The sequence below is a fragment of the Phocoena sinus genome, chromosome 16, assembly GCF_008692025.1.
Source record: "Phocoena sinus isolate mPhoSin1 chromosome 16, mPhoSin1.pri, whole genome shotgun sequence".
Classification (NCBI taxonomy): Eukaryota; Metazoa; Chordata; class Mammalia; order Artiodactyla; family Phocoenidae; genus Phocoena; species Phocoena sinus.
Genome location: NC_045778.1, coordinates 47081108 through 47102485, shown reverse-complemented (window position 1 = coordinate 47102485; position 21378 = coordinate 47081108). Strand labels below are relative to the sequence as shown.

The 21378-nt window shown below is 35.0% G+C and overlaps 1 protein-coding gene across 1 annotated transcript in view; it reads right to left on the bottom strand.

The window, feature by feature from the left end:
* The window catches only part of PTEN (phosphatase and tensin homolog), a 90342-nt gene that overhangs the window by 44707 nt on the left and 24257 nt on the right, over positions 1-21378 (bottom strand). Inside the window, exon 2 of the mRNA XM_032608768.1 lies at positions 18600-18684. Coding sequence (XP_032464659.1) covers positions 18600-18684 — 85 coding nt within the window. The remainder of the gene's footprint in view (positions 1-18599; positions 18685-21378) is intronic.

Sequence of the window (21378 nt, the reverse complement as noted above, 5' to 3'; positions counted from 1 at the left end):
ACCAACACCAAGACAAACCAGATGTTAGAATTAGCAGACACGGACTTTGAAGCAGCTATTATAAATATATATGGGAATGTAAAGGAAAATGATTATAGCAAATGACAAGACAAATCTCAGCAAAGACACAGAGACTATAAAAGACAGAAATTCTGGGTCTCAAAAGTACAGTATCTGAAAAGAAAAAAATCTACTTGCATGGTCTTAATGGAAGACTGGGAACTGCAGAAGAAAGATGTGGCAGATTGCATTTTCTAAGAATGACTACATCTCCCATCCCACATGCTCTTCATACAACATAACCTTAACACTGTTCCCATCAAGTGATGGGGTCTATGGTCCCTCCCCCTTGAACTTGGGCACACCTTTGTGACTGCCTCAACCAACACAGTATGGGCAGAAGTGACATAAAGCTATTTCTAAGGCTAGGGCATAAAAATGCCATGTACTTTTACCCATGCACTTCATTCTTAACAAGCTGCCATGCTATGAGGAAGCCCAAACTAGCCTACATGGAAAGGCCAAGTATAGGGGTTCTGGCCAACAGCCCAACTAAAGACCCAGATAAGGACTGCATTTACCAGACATGTGAGTGAAAACACCTTCAGATGATTCAGCCCCCAACGTGCCAACTCATCTCCAGTCACTGAGTCTTCCCAACTAAGGCCCCAGACACTGTGGAGCAGAAACAAGCCACCTCCACCATGCCTTGTCTGAATTCCTGACTCACTTAATCTGTGAGTATAAAATAAATAAATGGTCTATGCTATTCATGTTTAGAGGTGGTTTGTTATGCATAAATATTAGCTGGAAAATAAAGATATGAATTTGACCAAAGATTAGTAGTAATTATCTAACCTGAAGAACAGAAGAAAGAAATTGAAAAAAATTTTAAAGACATCACAGCCGGAAATTTCCCACCCATGGTGTAAAACATTAACTTAGAGATACTAGAAGCTCAATAAACTTCAAGTAAGACAAATATAAAAAGAACCACACTATGCATATCATGATCAAAACCACTGAAAACCAAAGACAAACGGAAAAAAACAAAAGGAGTCAAAGAAAAAGACACATTATGTATAGGAGAATACCAGTCTGAATAATGGCTGACTTCTCATCACATCTAATGAAGTGCTGAAAAGCAAAAAAAAAAAAAAGCCATCCCAGAAGTCTATATCCAGCAAAATGCCCTTCAAAAACAATCAACAGAAGCTGAGAGGATCTGTCGCCAGCAGACTTGCCCACAGGCTGAAGGGAACTAATTCCAGATGAAAAGTGAGTCTACAGAAAGAAACAAAAAGCATCAGAAATAGTAAATATAGGAATAAATATAAAAGGACATCTTTTTCTTCTCTTGATTCCACTGAAAGACAACTGACTGTTTAAAGCAAATAAAATAACACTGTATTCTGGGGTTTATTACATACATAGATATAAAATCATACCAAAAAATTGAGGCAAGCAGAATTTTACTGTTGTAGGGCTCTTATATTTTAATGGGAACTGTAATAAGCTAAGAATGTGTTCAATAATACCTAGAACAAACTCTAAATATATATACATTTATACATACAAATAAAAAGTCAATAGAAGAATTTAAATTGAATACCTGAAAATATTCTATTAACCCCAAAAAGGACAGAAAAAGAGGAATGGAGAGAATGAGAGTGAAACAGGAATGAATGAACAACTAAACACAAATAGAAAGATGTTGGTCTTAAATAAAACATATTAATCATTATATTAAATATAAATGGACTAAACACTCCAATTAAGCAAGTTGGTGATTGGGGATTTCCTTGATGGCTCATTGTTAAGAATCCGCCTGCCAGTGCAGGGGACACAGGTTCAATCCCTGGTCCGGGAAGAACCCACATGCCGTGGAGAAACTAAGCCCGTGCACCACAACTACTGAGCCTGTGCTCTAGAGCCCGCGAGCCACAACTACTGAGCCTGCGAGTCACAGCTACTGAAGCCTGCACACCTAGAGCCCATGCTCCACAACAAGATAAGCCACCGCAATGAGAAGCTCGCACACCACAATGAAGAGCAGCTCCCACTCGCTGCAACTAGAGAAAGCCTGCACGCAGCAACAAAGACCCAACTCAGCCAAAAAAAAAAAAGTCAGTGATTACAAAGCAAGTTCAAAACTGACCTTCATATTTCTTCATGAAATATAGTACATATAAATGTTTACATATACTTGCTACACAAGTTGTCACACTCTACAAATATACTATGCAATGCTCAACTCTGAAGAAGCAAGACAAGATTACATAAATCAAATGCAAAATTCAATCTAGATGCTCTATACATTAACACCATGCTACTGAACTCATTGTAGTAGAGGAGAAAAAATCTAGGTTGCAAGATAAGCTTTATACTGACTCTTAGAAGGCATAAGAAACTCAGTTATTACTTTGAAGTTACTGGTGGTCCAGAGTCTAACCCTCTACCTTTCAGGGTTAGACTTGATCCTGTTAGTATATTGAGTGGGTTTTCCCCCCCGCCTCCCCAGGGACAAATTAAAACCCATATCATATGACTGATGTATAAATATCACAATGATCATAATGGCAATATACTAATTTATTGAAAAACCCAACTGCCATAAGAACTAAATTATTCATATCTTTATGACCATATCTCACCATAAGCAGACCTGAGAATTGAAATCAGAATGTTGCTGAATAAATGTGTAATCAAACAAGAGAAGTTAGTTAAATGAAGCAATTTTTAATAGACTAAGATATTCTGATGTTTCCATCTCCACAAAAGGAATGGTTTTGCCAAAAATATCTAAAGTTTATTGGCTAAAGCTTCCTTTCTCTTGGCAGTGCTTTTTCCATGTTTCAATAGCTAACCAATCCTTCTTTTCACCGAAAGGCTTTATGTTGACAAACTAAATATGCTCCACTGCATTAAACTGAAGTCTTACTGTAAGGCCTGAGAGTCATTCTGTTTTTTAAAGGTGAACTGGTATATTTCTGCTTGGTGCCAGTACTTACCGATATTAAGGTCTATATTATTAGAGCTGGGAACTGATAAAAATTCATCCAACAAATATTTATTGAACACCTGCAATGTGACAAGCACTACTGTGGATACATTGGTAACAAAACTCCAAGTAGGAACAACCACAATCATAATAACAATTGCTCCTAGCAGCTTGAGAAAACCCCATCAGCAAACCCCCTTTCAAGGTATCCCATTCAGAAAATAGCCTAAGAACACTAGATAGCTCTTACTAATTCAGAAATAGGCTAAAAAGAAAAATAATTACTTATTTGCTACATTTTTCTGTAGGTGAGTCACTATTTGGTAACCATTTTTAATTCATCTGCTGTATCCATGTTGAATCAACATTTGCCCTTAGAACCCTAATATACCTACAATTACTACTGCTACTAATAAAACATGAAATTGGATTGTTGTTTTTCTTTTTAACACATAAATTATATCTGCCTTAATCCCATTAACACAGGCAAACTGCAAATATTCTAGCCCTTGACTATTTTCTTCTAGTCATCTTCAGGTTGTCAGAATTAAAATCAGTCATATATCGGACACAAGGAAAGTATCTTGTTGAAAATGTACTTTTCACTCTTGCCTGCGCAGTAGTACTTTCTCCTACATTATCTCAAGTTAAATAGAAGAGCAAAAATAAGAGCTTTATATTATATTCAGGTGAAAGGTAGTAATCCCCAGAACTAAAGAAAATCTATTCTATCTAAAGAGGTATAAAATTAGAAGGAAAAGAAATAAACAGTGTGGTAAGTAATCTATAACCCACTGAAAAAAATTCAGAAGGCTATTAAAAATATTATGAATAAGAAACCACCAAACATTTCGCTGAAGAAGTTGTATCATTTTGTGCTTTTACATGGATGAGAGTTCAAGTTGATCTACATCCTTGCCAACCCATTAGCCCTTTAAGTTTTAGCCATCCCATTAAATATGAAATAGGATCTCACTGCATTTTAATTTTCATTTTCCTGATGATTGAGTTTGAATTTTTCATATGCTTATTGATCATTTATAAATCTTCTTTTAAAAAGTTTCTGTTCAGATCTTTTGCCTTTTACGGGGTTGTCCTCTTATGAATTTGTAACAGCATCTTTATACTGTGTTGAATTCAATCCTTTGTCAGATATATGCACTGCAAATATTCCTCCCAGACTGTGGCTGCTTTTTTATTCACTAATGGTGTCTTTCAAAAAATAGAAGTATTTAATGTTGACAAAGTTCACTTTGTCAACTTTTTCTTATACGGTTAATTTTGTATGTACTAAGAAATCTTTGACTAAACAAAAAGTCACAAAGATTTTCTTCTTTGGTGTTTTTATCTAGAAGTTTTATAGTTTTACATTTTTTTTTATGTTTCCATCTATAATCCATTTTACGTTAATTTATGTGTACAGGCATACCTCAGAGATATTTTGAGTTTGGTTCTAGACGACTACAATAAAGCAGATATAGCAACAAAGCAAATCACATGAAATTTCTGGTATCCCAGTGCATATATAAAAGTTATGTTTGGGGCTTCCCTGGTGGCTTAGTGGTTGAGAGTCCGCCTGCCAATGCAGGGAACACGGGTTCGTGCCCCGGTTCGGGAAGATCCCACATGCCGCGGAGCGGCTGGGCCCGTGAGCTGTGGCCGCTGAGCCTACACGTCCGGAGCCTGTGCTCTGCAACGGGAGAGGCCACAACAGCGAGAGGCCCGCGTACCGCAAAAAAAAAAAAAAAAAGTTATGTTTGCACTACACTATAGTCTATTAAGTGTGCAATAACAGCATTATGTCTAAAAAAACAATGTACCTACCTTAACTTAAAAATACCTTATTGCTAAAAAATGCTAAACATCACTTGACAACTCAGGGCTGCCATAAACCTTCAATTTGTAAAAAAAACAAAAAAAAAATGCAGCATTTGTGAAGTGCAATAAAGTGAAGCATAACAAAATGAGGTATGCCTGTATGATGAGAAAGGCTCATTTTACTTTTCATACTGACTTACAGTTGTTCCAGCTTCATTTGTTAATAAGCCTTTGTCAATTAATGTATATGTGAGTTTTTCTGGAATCTCTATTTTGCTCCATTGATTTACATTATATGACCCAGCAATTCTACTCATGGGTAGCCAACAGAAATGAAAATATATGTCCACAAAAGTCTTGTCCATGAATACTCACAGCGGCTTTGTTCATAATAGACCCAAACTGAAAACAACCTGAATATTCATCACAGGGGAATGGATAAATAAATTATATCATATCCATAAAATGGAATACCACTCATCAATAAAAAGAACCAAATTACTAATAAAAGCAACAACAGGGATGAATTTCAAAACTATTATGCTAAAAGAAAGAAGCCAGACACAAAACAGTACATACTATATGACTACATTTATATAAAATTCTAGAACAGGCAAAACTTATCTACAGTGAGAGAAGACAAATTTAGAGATCGCCTGGAACCAGGGCTGAGGACTGATTGCAAAGGGGCATTAAGAAGCTTTTTATGGTAATAGAAATGTTCTAAATCTTGATTGTGGTGATGTTTACATAGGCATATATATGTCAAAACTCAGTGAAGTGTACACTTAAAAAAGGTACATGTTGCATATAAATTATACCTTAAAAAATTGGTTTTTAAGAGTAATATGATTATAAGCATCAATTTATAAAAGGCAACCCACCTCAAAAAATCTCAAATTTATTTTGATTAATAGCAGACATAGCAATAGAAGGAGCACATCATCTTCAGGTATTAGAACTTTTTAGAATGAAAAGCAAAATGGCACTGTCTAGAATAGTAGTCCAATAGAACTTTCCACAATGATGGAAATGTTCTATATCTGTGCTGTCCAACACAGTAGACACTAGCCACGTGTAGCTACTGAGCACTTAGAATGTGACTGGTGCAAAGGAAAATGAATGAGTAAATTTATTTTTAATGAATGTAAATTTAACCATAATTAGCTACATGTGGCTAGTGGCTACCATATTGGATAGCATAAGTCTAAAAGATGTATCTATGAAAAAATCCACTGGAATACAATGCACATGCTTCTTAGAAAGGAAACAGAAATGGGTATATTCTTGGGATAGAGAATAAAATTGAAACAGAAGAAAGATACAGTAATAACTGGGGACTTCACAACTGTCAAAATATCCACTGAAAAAGGTATTTTCAACTATATGCAATTTTCTAACAAATTCTTGGTATTTTTTTTATTAATTTTCTTTTATCAGTAGACTAATAAAGAAGGGAACTACAATTTGGACACATTTCTAACCAAGAATGAGGAACAAGTTTGAGTGGAAATGCCAGGAAACAGGGAGAAAGTGTTCATATAATTTTAGAATTTACGTCAGACAAGGAAGGAAATACTGGCATAGTTAGATATGATACAGATCAGTAAAACGGATTTCAAAAGCTTCATTTAAATAACAGGCTATGAATTCATAACTCAATATCTAAAAGGAAAGACCACAGAGAGGCTTTAAAAACTAAAATTCTGTATAAACAATTACAAATCATTCTAGTTTAAAAAAGACAAGAGGAAAAACAGAAATTATCTAAGACCAATAAACATAGCTGCAGAGAATTTACCCACAACGTTATTTTAAAAATAAACAAACAAATAAATACATATCGCCAGAAAAAAGGAGGGAAATAGTTATAGATGAACATAAAAGAGTAGCATGTATAAAGGAACATAAAAATGGAAAAGACAAAAGAAAAGGCTTGGAGTGCGGGGCAATGTTTAGACTAAAAAAAGAACAATAAATAAGGTAGAATTCCATGAGTTAGACAGCTGTATAATGCTAGAGGTAGAAAAAAAGCAGGAACTCCTAAATCTCCTTTTCACTTCTATCTTCTCTGTCCAAGAGAATATTGCTGTGATTCAATAACTCAAGAGTGATTGGTACATGATGTTTCTCTGGATTAAAAGCATTTTTTATTTGCAATTTAAGCAAGGCTATCTCTTAAAGAACATTTCTTAACAAACAGCTATCAACAAAAATCTCTGATATTCCATGATTATACATATTAGTAGAGAAGACAGTTAACAATAAATAATTCAAACAGAAATAATCCACTAAGCTCTTTATCACTGCTTCATCTGAATCTTGTAGTTGTAAAATTCAAATGGCAAGAGTGGCATAGCATTATAAAAATGGTCTGAAGAAACGGTACCACTAATTTGCTAATTTTCAAAAAGTTCATAAAAATCATTAAGAAAAATAATAACAATAGGGTGGTATACACAAACAAACCAAGGAAAAATCTGTTAAGACCAATAAAGATCACCAAGTTGTTTAACCTCGAAAAGAAATGCAATCAAAAATCAAATTACAACAAATAGTAAAATGTTTTAAGTTTCATAATATTCAGTTTACCAAGACTGTGAGAGGGGAAAGACTCATACATGTTGGTGAGAATATAAAATGATACCATTTTTTAGTTTAAACCATGGACCCACTGCAAAGAATTTACCTTAAGGATTATAAGTACTTGCAAAAGGACACCAAGATAAATGTGTGAAGCTTTTCATTAGAGCACTGTTTTCAATAGCAATAACTGGAAATACCCTAAAAAATGTATCTGGGCAGGCTGTTTATTATGGTATGATCATAAAATGGAATAAAAGACAACCAATAAAATAATCAATTATATCTCCACACCAATATGGAAAATTCCTAAGTACGTTAAATGAAAAAAGAATATGCAGTATGTTCTCATTTGTAATTCTTTAAAAAGTGAGTATAAGATGAAAACAATTTTTTAAAGAATATGTGAAACTTTTAATTGTAGATATCTTTGGGAAGAGGGTCTGAGGATGGGACGTGTAAAATAGGAGAAATCTGTAGGGGATATTTGCCATCTCTAGGCTGCTGAGCATCCAAAACCATTCCATTTTGGAGAATTTCAAGAGATGAGAAGCAAATATACCCTTGCCCATCTTGCTCGCATCACATGTACGTCTAAGATCAGTTATGTCCTCGTGTTCTGAACACTGAATCCCGGTAGTAAGAGCAAGGTACGGAGGAGTCAGAGATTATTCAGAGAGATCTCCAGAGGAACTTAAAGTTTATGAGCACAGCCACCAATATCCAGTCATGGTGGCAGTATCTGGGACAGCAAATATCCAAGCAGCAATGTCCTCAGCATAGGATACTCTTATTATAACCTCTTGACTATGCCCTGCTTCTCTTAGCTTCTGAAAATCTTCAAAGTCTGGTTCTCTAGCTATGAGCTATCTAATATTTTTCAAAAAATTGTCTTCTAATTAGAGTTACTTTTTGTCATGTGCAACTAAGAACCCTGACTTCTTTATTTTATTTTCCTATAGTTTTCTTTTCTTTTTTTTTAAATGAGGGTTGGTGAAATCATACACATACTTTTTTGTGTGCTCCCTTTAATATTTGAACTTTACTGTAATTTCTTATCTAGCACTGTGGGCAACAATGAGACAGGCAGGAGAATAAACAATCTATTTAAAAGAAAACATCACAGCATTTTTTTTTTTAAAGGAGGGAGGGTAAGTTCTCTCAAAGAACTTGAATATTACTTAGGGAAACATTCAGCATGACTGTCCCTCCCACTTCCTCCTCTCTCCTCCCAAGGATTTCATGCCCACAATTGGCTCACTGCCTTATAAGTCTGATACAATGGAAAGGCGGAAAAAAGCAAGAAAACAGCACTTTCCAAAGGGAAATGGGAAAATTTAACTGTGGATACTTGGAAAGTTGAGAATAAGAACTTAGAGAAGAGCAGAGAGGTAATACCCTCAAAACTTAAAAAATTTTGAATTCAAATCCCTCTAATTTCTATACCTTATTTCAAATAATTTCAGATATATATAAAATCTGAATTCATTAAAGACAGTTGTGAGAATAAACACTGTCTTATTTTTTAAGTCTTTCCTTTCCTCAAAGAATTCCTATGAGATAGTTCTAAATAAGCTTCCAATGTGCAAAAAATTTTTAATTATTTTTGTCAAAATAATATATAAACATATATATTCCAAGAGATATAAAAAGTTTGTAATAAAAAATTACTTGAGTGAAGATGGCAGAATAGGAAGCACTAGGAATGCATCTCCCCACCTAGACAAAAATTGTACTGGCATAATCTGTCTGATGTAACTATTTTGGAACTCTGGAGTCTATTCAAAAGCTTGCAGCTTCCAGGAGAAGGCCTGGACAGGCCTGGACAGTAAATCACAGTTAATTTCAATTTCAACTCTTGGTGTGGTAGCAGCTATCCACCCCTCATCCCCTCCCAGCAGGCAGCCATGGATGTATTCCTAGAGTAGCCTGATGGAGCTTGTGGGACTTGTCCTCCAAATATCAGAGATCTGTGTCTTGATCCTTGACTGCTGCTTCTGATTACGATTATGGATGTGCAGACACAGAAGCAGGCTGCCATTGTTGCAATTCCCAACAATTGAAATGGCTTCCAGGGGATTTAGAGATCCAGAGCCTATTTTTTTCCCCCTTTTCTTCTTTTGGGAGCCAGACATTTAAGAAGTATGACATCCATGAAAAGGATGAACACTAAGTCTTTCTGTGTGAACATTAGTCTTCAACTCCTTCGGGTAAACAGCCAAAGGGGTGCATTGCTTGACTGTATGGAGTAAGTGTGGTTTTGTAAGAAACCACCAACTGTCTTCCCAAAGTAGTTGTACACAGCGTGCTGTGGAGTTTTCATATACTGCCATATTGAATAGGAAGAGAGAGTTTCTGCATGCTACATACTGAATAATTCTACCTATACTACATTCTGGAAAAGCCAAACAGAAGCTTTACAGTGGAGACCGTAAAAACATCAGTGCTTGCCAGAGGCTGGGGAGAAAGAGGGATGAATAGCCAAAGCACAGACCACTTTTAGGGCAGTAAAGCTACTCTGTATGATACTATAATAGTGGATATATATTTATAATGATAAATTTGTCCATCCCACGGACTATACAATACCAAGAGCAAGCCCTAATGTAAACTATGGACTTCACATGATAAAGATGTGTCAATGTAGGTTCATCAGTTTTAACAAATGTACCACTCTGGTTGGGGACATCGATAATGAGGAAGCTATGCATGAATAGCAGGGGGTATATGGGAAATCTCTGTACCTTCTGCTCAATATAGCTGCAAATGTAATATGGCTCTAAAAAATAAAGTCTATTAAAAAAAAAAACAACACTCCACAGCTAATATGATATGCTATGGTAAAAGACAAAGTTTTTCCTCTAAAGTAAATAACAAGGCAGGAGGCCTGTTTTCGCCACTTCCATTCAAACATAGTACTGAATGTTCAAGCCAGAGTAATTAGGCAAGAAGAAGAAAAAAAGGCATCCAAATTAGAAAGAAAGAAGTAAAATTATGTTTGCAGATGACATGATCTTATATATAGAAAACTTTTAAGATGCCACAAAAAAATTGTTAGAAAAAACAAATTCAGCAAAGTAGCAGCATACAAAATTAACATGCAAAAATCAGTTGCATTTTTATACAATAACAATGAACAATCCAAAAAGGAAAATTAAGAAAACAATTCTATTTATGATAGCATCAAAAAGGATAAAATATCTAGGAATTATCTTAAGCAAGGAGTTGAAATACTTGTACACAAAAAGCTACAAAACACTGTCAAAAAAATTAAAGAAGACCTAAATAAACAGAAAGATATCTCATGTTCCTGGATTAGAAGACTTGATATCGTTAAGATTTCATACCATACTATGCAATCTATAGATTAATGCAATTCCTATCAAAATCTCAACAACTATTTTCTTTTGCATGAATAGAAAATTCCATCCTAAAATTCATATAGATTCTCACAGGACCCTAAATCACCAAAACAACCTTGAAATAGAAGAACAACGTTGTAGGACTCACAATTCCTAATTTCAAAATTTACTTTGTACAAAGCTACAATGTATGGTACTGGCATAAAGACAGACATACACCAATGGAATAGAATACAGAGCTCAGAAATAAAACCTTGTATATATGGTCAAATGATTTTTGACTAGTGTGCCAAAATTATTCAATAGAGAAAGGAGAGTCTTTTCAATAAATGGTGCTGGGAAACATGGATATCCACTTGCCAAAGCATTACGCTGGACTTTTATCTTACATCATATACAAAAATTAACTCAAAATTGATTAAAGACCTAAATTAAAGACCTAAAACTATAAAACTCTTAAAAGGAAAGACAGGGGAAAAGCTCATGACATTGGATTTAGCAATGATTTCTTGGATGCAACACCAAAGACACAGGCAACAAAAAACAGATACACTGAACTGCATCAAAATTTGAAACTTTTATGTATCAAAGGACAAAAGCAACATAGTAAAAAGGCAACCCATAGGATGGAAGAAAATATTTGCAAATCACATATCTAATAAAGGATTAATATCCAGAATATATAAAACTCAACAACAAAAAAACAAACCATCCAACTCATAAACAGGCAAAGGACTTAAATAGATGTATCTCCAAAGAAGATATAAAAATGGTCAATAAGCACATGAAAAGATGCTCAACATCATTTATCATTAAGGAAATGCAAATCAAAACCACAATGAGATACCACTTTACACCCACTCGGATGGCTATCATCCAAAAGAAACAACCAACCAAACAAAAAAACCCCAGAAAGCCCAGAAAATAGCAGTGTTGGCAACGAGGATGTGGAGAAATTGGAACATCTGTACATTGCTGGTAGGAATGTAAAATGATACAGCCACAGTAGAAAACAATATGATAGTTCCTCAAAAAATTAAGCATGGAATGACCATTTGACCCAGCAGTCCCACTTCTGGGTGTATACCTAAACAAATTCAAAGCAGAGACTTGAACACATACTGGTAGACCCATGCTCATACCAACATTATCTACAATAGTCAAAAGGTGGAAGTAACCCAAGTGTCCATCAACAGATGAATGGATAAACAGACTGTGGTATATACATACAATGACACATACCACAATATGGGTGAACCTTAAAGACATTACACTAAGTGAAATAAGTCACAAAAAGATAAATATTAAATGACTCCACTTATCTAAGGTACCTAGAATGGTCAAACATATAGAAACAGAAAATAGAACAGTGGTTTCCAGGGTCTGGGAGTAGGGGGAATGGGGAGTTAATGTTTAAAGAGTACAACATTTCAGTATGGAATGATAAAATAGTTTTAGAGATGGATAGCAGTGATAGTTGCACAAGAAAGTGCATATACTTAATGTTACTGAAACTGTACACTTAAAAATGGTTACAATGAAATTACCTTATATATTATACCACAATAAAAAAAATTACTCATTTCCATCTCTTTTCATCCTCAAACCCATATTTTTTCCCCCCAAAGCAACTACCCTCAAGTACTGGAATTCCTTTTCCTGGTATTTAATTCAGCATTTCTACATAATAATGCTTTTTGTAGATTTATCAACTACCTACATATTTTCTGCCATGTTAGAGGAGGCTTACAAAACCAGTAGTACCCCCAACACAAATATTTCACTTCTCTTAATCCCCTTCAAATGGCAACATCACAATTTTGGGTTAAATAAATCAACAGATATTAAATTTAAATTGCTTCCTGTTTCTAACTCACCTAATTTCCTAAGAATCTATTATATTTTCTCCTAAATATTTCAATATCCACCTATAATTTATTTCCCTGCAGCCCTCTGTCCTACTGCTCTAATCACTACTGGTTACTCTTCAGCTTTGTGGCACCGTTGTCACCCTGGGACTTTCCTTTGTTGTTTCTGAGTTGTATTCTCTGTTTATCGAAGCCCTTTTCTTTTCTTCCATGGTTTATTTCCCTGTTTTGCTAGGACACATCTTCTAGTAATCTCCTAAGATATGTTACAAGGACAAATTGTTTTTAGTCCTTGAGTGTCTTTTTTTCCCTACTCTTGCACTTGATTGATGGTTTGGCTAGACACAGAATTCTAGGCTGACTGCAGAACATCTGAAGTGCTGTTCCTCCATCTTCTATCTTTAATTCTACTGCTGAGAAGTTAGATGCCACTGATATTCCTAATCCTTTCTAAATGATCCTGAAAGCTTTTGAGAAATTCTCATTATTCTTGGTATTTTTAATTTCAAAATAATTTGCCTGGTATTGGCCTGTTTTCATTTATTGTGCTTGGCACTATATAGGTCTTTTCAATCTGGAGACTCAAATCCTAAAGAAATGTCTGGTATAATACCAGAAACGATTTTCTTTGATCATTTCCCACACTGTGGGGACCAACACTGTGTTAGGCCAAACAAAGGACATCAACAAGCTAGATGAGCCCAACAGTTTCCAGTTTTTGTCCTCTGATATACAGGATTTTATGGTTATTAAGGAAATCAGCTTTGGAATCTGACAGACCTGGACTCAATCCTCAGCCTCAGTTCTTACCAGCTGTGGCATTTGGGGAAGTTAGCTTCTTTTAAACCATCTATGAAATGGTGATCGGTTTACTGTAGCAATTTAATAAGATGACGCATGTAAACTGCTTATACAACAGTAACACATGTATATAATAAATGTAAATGTTACCTATTATTAAAATATCAAAAATTGAATTGGTGCAGATAATTTAATCATTGTCAAATCCTTCATGGCTTCACTATTTGTAAAGAATAAGACTAACAGGGCTTCCCTGGTGGCGCAGTGGTTGAGAGTCCGCCTGCCGATGCAGGGGACACAGGTTCGTGCCCTGGTCCGGGAAGATCCCACATGCCGCGGAGCGGCTGGGCCCGTGAGCCGTGAGCCGTGAGCCGTGAGTCATGGCCACTGAGCCTGCGCGTCAGGAGCCTGTGCTCCGCAGCGGGAGGGGCCACAACAGTGAGAGCCCCGCGAATGGCAAAAAAAAAAAAAGACTAACAAAAGAAATGGGAGGCAGCAAACGGGGACAGGGTTTTCTTCTGGGGTGATAAAAAATGTTTTGGAACTTGACAGAGGTGGTGGTTACAAAACATTGTGAGGGTACTAAATGTAAGTGAATTGTATACTTTAAAGTGGTTAATTTTATGTTATGGGATTACACCTCAATAAAAAAAAGGAAGCAGGAAACAGAGAGGCAATATGAGGGAATTAGTCGAAAGCTGTTGGAAAGGGAGAGGGAACTGATATCCTTTCCTCTAAATTATTTTGAAGCTTTCCTCTAAATAATCTCTTTTCAACTCTTTTTCACTGAATAACCAATAATGGTAATGTTGAGATGACAAACACCTTTTTTATTGAAAATCAACATAAAATTAAGGTTGATTGAGAGATCAGCATGTGATTAAGAGAAGTTTTTTTGTTTGTTTGTTTGGTGGTACGCGGGCCTCTCACTGTTGTGGCCTCTCCCGTTGCGGAACACAGGCTCTGGACGAGCAGGCTCAGCGGCCATGGCTCACGGGCCCAGCCGCTCCGCGGCATGTGGGATCTTCCCGGACCGGGGCACAAACCCGTGTCCCCTGCATCAGCAGGCGGACTCTCAACCACTGCGCCACCAGAGAAGCCCAAGAAAAGAATATCTGAAATTTTTCTTCGGTAAGAAAATGTATAAAACAGGAAAGGGGAAGATGGACTTTTGAATCTATAATACAGCTGCTTATATATGGGTAAAAAAGCTGATAGTATACAAGACAATGAATAAAGGCTTTTTTCAAAAATCACTAAATATCAGGAGACTGAGCTCTAAGCATTTCCTCATAATAAATACAGAAATCTTCGCACATCTAAAATCTTTCCAAGAAAAGAGGAGGAAGTAAATTATTTCCTACTGACAAACTAGAGGAAAATATTGTTATATACATCTTTTTTCATTTTCAACATTTCCCAAATTGTGCTCCATGGAACACTATTAGCACTAGAGAGATGCTATTTACTATACTACAAAAGAAAAGAGAGATAGAAGGGGGAAAGGAGGGAGAGGAAGAGAAATGGAAAGAAAAGAAAAAAAAAAAGGAAAGCAACGTATTAAAATTTCATTCTTTGGAGATTTACAATGAGTAATAGCACATTAAAGGTTCTGCAGTAAGAAAGCCAGTTCACCTCTATTAAACCTAAACTTTCCTGATTTATTAGGTACCGAACAGTTCTCAAGCTATGTCTGTTAAACATATGAAGCATCAATTTGCTAAAGATTGCCTAGATTTATACCAGATAACATGTAAATTAGATAACTTCAATATTAGCCTGAGGGATAAGATTAATACACACACACACACACACACACACACACAAGATTAATATACATATCAAAGAATAATCAATCATCTGAATAAAACATTGTTTCATATTACCAGCTGGTCACAGCAAGAGTTTAGTGGCAAGAAAAAACAGGGAGAGAAGGCAGTATTAAGAAGAAAAAAAAATCTGGGAAGAGCTAGTTCTTCAACTTCCCTTCTATGAAATGACCCTGTCCTGTCCTGTCAATTCTGATCGCTTATTAAAGAAAACATTTGCAGTTAAGATAGTAAAAAATTTCAACTTGGTTCTCTTTTTCACCTCTTTTTATTTTTTACATTAAATTCCTGATGCCAGGAGGTAACTTCGAAAGGAGAAGTTAAATATCTGTCACAGAAGTATTACTTTGAGTACCTCAAGTATAAAATCTCACATTGCTATAATAAACCATATCCCTAAACAGTTAAATAATTTAAGCATGAAGATATTTGTAATTTGATTTTATTTTACTCAAAGCAATGACGTACAGCAACAACTAAGTCTGAATTCTATACAATATTTCCTGCTTGGGGGGAAAATCATAGGGAAAATATGGAATTAGAGAAGAAAAGGTAATTTTAAGTATTCTTTAGACATCCCAATGTCTAAATCCCAATGTTTTCTTTTTGTTAACAGAAAAAATATAAGAAAATACATTTTTCACTGAGATGTTATCATCTTTGAACCAAAAAGGAATCATTACTGATTAGTACTAATGTCTCCAATATAGTGTAAGCCATTCAAGAAAATCAATTATTTAGGTACTAGAGACAGTCATTTCCATGGAGAGGTTAATCCTAACATTCAATCTACTTAGGAATTATTTATTTTCATTTTACTTCATAGGAAAAACTACATCTTCCTTCCTGGTCACTGTTCATCCTTTCTCATAAACTAAGGGGGGCCGGTAACTGAGGCCAACAAAGCCTTACTGGCCATTTATCCACCAATCCAAAACAAACAAACAAAAACAAAACAAGCACAGTGGGCTTCCCTGGTGGCTCAGTGGTTAAGAATCCACCTGCCAATGCAGGGGACACGGGTTCAAGCCCTGGTCCAGGAAGATCCCACATGCCGCAGAGCAACTAAGCCCGTGTGCCACAACTACTGAGCCTGCATGCCACAACTACTGAAGCATGCACACCTAGAGCCCGTGCTCCACAACAAGAGAAGCCACTGCAATGAGAAGCCCCCGCTCGCCACAACTAGAGAAAGCCCCGCGCGCAGCAACGGAGACCGAACGCAGCCAGAAACAATAAATAAATAAAATACAATAATAAAATAAATTAAAAAAAAAAACAAGCACAGCATAGCTATTATGTTCAGTTGATAATTTTTCATTTTTATGTGCTATTACCATTATCACTGGGGTGACAAGATCAGTTGGCTAAAGTAACCACTGGCTAAATAACAATCCATACACATAAAACTCTTTTCAAGAGTGACATTTGAAAAAGTCAAAAGCTAGATAAAATAAACTTTAAAGAAGATAGAATAAATTTCAACCTTTGTTCCTGATTACAAGCTAAATGTGTGAATCTTAATTCAGAGGCATAAAAGCAGAGGTTATGAAGTCAGAAGATGACAGATCAAAATACTTCCCAGCACAGTAGTTGCTTGATGACGTTATTACAACCTAAGATCTGATAGTCATATGTATAGAACCAGAAACTGGACTTTATCAGTAATCTGAAACATGATCAGTCAGCCTCAGTAAATTCAGTCAAAAGAGACTAATTCACATTCAGAAGAGGACAATGTAAAAATTAGGATAATTTATCAAAAGGATATCCTTACAGTGATCAGAAAACGCATCCTCTGCTCAGAGTACTCATACTCCTTTTCCGTATAAGTATTAACCTGACTTGGTTGAATACAGAATTATAGTAATGTGAAGTAGACAGACTTCAGAGATGTTTCATCTAGGCCATAAAGAGGCCTGATAAACACTCCTGCACCACAGCAGCAAACGCATGTTTGATGACTGCACTGCTCATTTCCCAGATTCTCCATCTCTTGAGTCAAACTTTACCCCTCTTATTCTTTTTTCTATCATTCACTGCATTTTCTGTAGATGGGTATTATCACTGACTAAGCCATATCAAGCTGTTGCTCCCATGGATCTGCGATATTACACATTCTTCCATCGTGTCCTGCCCAACTATGAGAAGGCAAATTCATTTCCTATTTTCAAGTTCTTAAATAGTTCCTCTGACAGCCTCATGTACCATCTATAACCGTAACAGAAACTACAAAGAACTCTGGGAGTTTTTTGTAGATACTGAAATTTAATTCTGAACACAACATTACAAAAATCCAATTGGATACAACTCAATACTGCAAAAATGTAAATATACTCTGGCTCAAAGCAAATTACTAAAAATTAACCACTTAGTAAAACAACTATGCCTAGCTCATGTGAGAGTACAGATACTCTTATATACTAAGACAACTATTTAAAAAGGATTCTGCATCTGCAAAAAGCTTTACAAAGTGTTTTCCTGCGCATTATAACATTTAATTCTCATAACCACAAAATATTTAAATTGAAAGTCTCCAAAAAAGATACTTCTGAGAGTACAGGGAATAATCCAAAATTTTAACTTTTAAAAGCCAATTAAACTTCCTACTGACATTTTACAGTTAATTTATTTATACACATATTTTTTGCTCTGAAATTAGAAAACATATTGACTACACAGCAGACAAAAATTCCTTCTCTCATAAAATATATTACGTACTCTTAGGTCATAAATGTATTTAAAATTATTTAAATGAGCCTTGAGAACTACTGTTCAGAACTGAATGATAATTACACTTAGAAAATTATGCAAAATTGTAAAGCAAACACTTAGGCTTTGGTATGCCCAGCAACTCCTTTCTAGATCCCCTGTACCAAATACTTCTTCAGGTCCTTGGTACACTTATGCCCCATTATAAACTGCTCTATGTAAAATTACATGGTACCAGGTACCTACACCTTAGCATAAATAAATTTAAGTGAATAAATCCACTCAGGATTTTAAGAATAATACCCAATTGTGAAATAAAAGACAAAAATCATAGTGTAATGGAATCCAGACATTAAACTGGTGAGGGGCATTTTATGGAGTCCATGAAATCATATCACATACACCTGATTATGTAAAAGGTCAGTTCTTATCAAATGAGTTTTATCCCACTGAGGCTGAGTAGGTACGTGAGGCAAGAAAAAAGCAGTTATAGGTCACCAACATAATAAAAATAAAGTTTACATCACAATGTACATCTTTTTCTGTGGTTTAGAAATCTTTTGTAAATGAAAATACAACACGAATATACATCAATATTTGAAACAGAAAATTAAAGAGTTCTTACCTTACTACATCATCAATATTGTTCCTGTATACGCCTTCAAGTCTTTCTGCAGGAAACCCCATGGCAATAATGTTTGGATAAATATCTGAGTACTTAAGTTAAGGAAATATGCAACAATGCAAATTACATGTACACATTTTAAAACATTAGCTGATTGAAATACACAACAATGCAAACTACATGTACACATTTTAAAACGTTAGCTGATTGAAATACACAACAATGCAAACCACACGTACATGTTTTAAAACATTAGCTGATTATAAAAAGAAGCTTTCCCCACTACAAGCTACGCTAATAAAAGATTGTCAAATGTATTTACTTATAAGCCATCATGTGTAATTAAGAAATACAGGTAAATACACTGATCCCCAAAAAGATCCTCAAAACAATTATATGACAAAACAATTTTTAAATCCTTCTACTCAGTATATTTAGAATGCACCTAAGGTAAAAGGTAACTTCCATATTTACAGTCCTAAAGTATCAGGACAAAACTCAAAATAAAAACAAAACAAAAAACAGCATACAACTTCTCATTTTTCATGGTTGTAAAAGGTACTACAGTATAGAGAAAAGTAGATACAATTAAGAGTTACAAAGTCAGATTTAAGAACTGGCTATGCCTCTAAACAGTTGTATAAATTGGACAACTCAACCTTTCCTATTCTACACAATAGTTAGGTTGAGAAGACCACTATGATCTCTTCTAGCCCTTGGTATTTATGACTTGATAATGCTGAACTGAGGTAGAAACTTATTCTCATTTCCAAACAAGGTAATCAATATTTAGCACGCCCATTCTATTAACTTATGTTATATATTACAGTTGCATAAAACAAACTTCTACCCTCAAAAATTTGTATCAGTTTAACCATAAAAAAGCACCAATAATCTACATTTCTATGCATTTTGTCCATCATACTAGCTCTCATTTCTTGAGCTCTATCAACCCTCTCTAATCTCATGATTTTCTGACACAGAAACCAGCCAAGCTAATCTGCCTTAAGCCACTCAAGACCATCTCTAAAGCTCTATGCCCACCTACTTGGACCCATTCATCTTCCAAATACAATTTAAAATTCACCAAATCCAGTGCCCTTTTAAAGATTTTTTTTCTTTATTTCTGCTGTATTCACACTATTGAGCTTATTTCAGTATTATTTTCAATCTAAAAATAACTATTAAATTACTAAAAGCTTTCACTTTGATATATCATTATAATTTAAGAAAAGCTTATATTACTATATGTTCTACCTTTATGATTACTAGTACTGCTTGGATAGATCTACAGAATATTTTAAGAAAAAAATGTGCAAAACAGAGTATATAGTATGTTACCTTTTGTATAAAAGAGATATTTTATAAAAGAAATATTTATACATATTTTTGTTTGAATTTGAACCCTCCAACACACACACACACACACACACACACTGATAACTGAGAAACTAACAAAAATGGTTGCTTCATAGAGAAGGGGAGGGGAAAGAGGGAAGCACACATTGAAACAAATCTGATTAAATATCAAATTGGTAACCAGGAGAAAGGATTTATTTCAAGGGTTATTTGGACACTAATTTTACTGTACTTCTGGGCAGGAAGTGTTCTAAGAAGGAAGAGAGCTAAAAAGAAATTTTAAACTTCTTCTGATAGTTTATTTCTAATAGTATCAGTATTGATATCTTCAATTTTTTTCCTTATATTATAGGAAAAAACAATGAAGTTATGTTAATGACTTGAAGATTCATGATTATTACTGTAAGAGAAAAGAGATACCATTATAAAATCAAGAACTCAAGTAATAACTGAATATTAATGTGAACTCATGTTTGTAGAACTCTATATTGTTTAGGTCTTTTCAAAGAAGTGGCTTAAAAGTATGTCACCTTAGCAGTAGTAAACACTTCTAGAACCCGATTTCATCCCTAATATCATAATACACTAAAGGGTACCAACTCCTTGGAAAACTGGTTGATGTCAGATCTGGGGCAGGGAAGGTACAAGGTGAGCCTGGGCTATCTTTCTGTGCCAAAAAGCAGGAAGGAATACAGAGATTAGTGGTCTATATCAAACAGACATAGGAGCTAGCATGAAGGATATCACAATGGCTCAATGTGTGACAAACTGAGTATCAAAGAAAATTTTTAAATGGTAGTAAATTAAAGAATACTGAATAAAATGAAAATCCGTGAGTCTATAAAGATACTCAAAACAGAAAAAGTTAGAGCAACTAAATAAAAAATTATTTTCATTTATAACTTTTGATAAAAGTGGCTATTAAAAGTGGAATAGTTCTTTACTTTGAAATTGGTGAAGGGGGAGATTAAGGATTTATCCTACTTTTCCTGTAGGAACTCTATTTCAGAGAAAGCAAATAACTCCATTTCATAAAGCAAACGCAACAGAAAATACCAGTTAATAAACATAAAAAGACAGAATTAGGAAAATCAAACTTTGCAAGCCCTAATAAAATTATTGATTTAGGCAAGGATCAACAAATGGTGCTAAACCAATAGGTATTAGATAATGAGGATCTGAACTTTCGTACAGAGCCGAAGTAACACTGCACAAAATATCTTCTAATGTAAGAAGACAAATATAATTGAATAATGGGCAGAAAAGACTGTCATCACTCAATTTCAGTGGTCAATCTCAGCATTACCAAGAAAGTTAAGTAGAGATCACATAACTTTTGATGTGCTGCAATATGAAGAACACAGCATCATCTATGATAGCCAAATCATCTTCAAGCTGCGAATCCACCAAGCACTTAGAG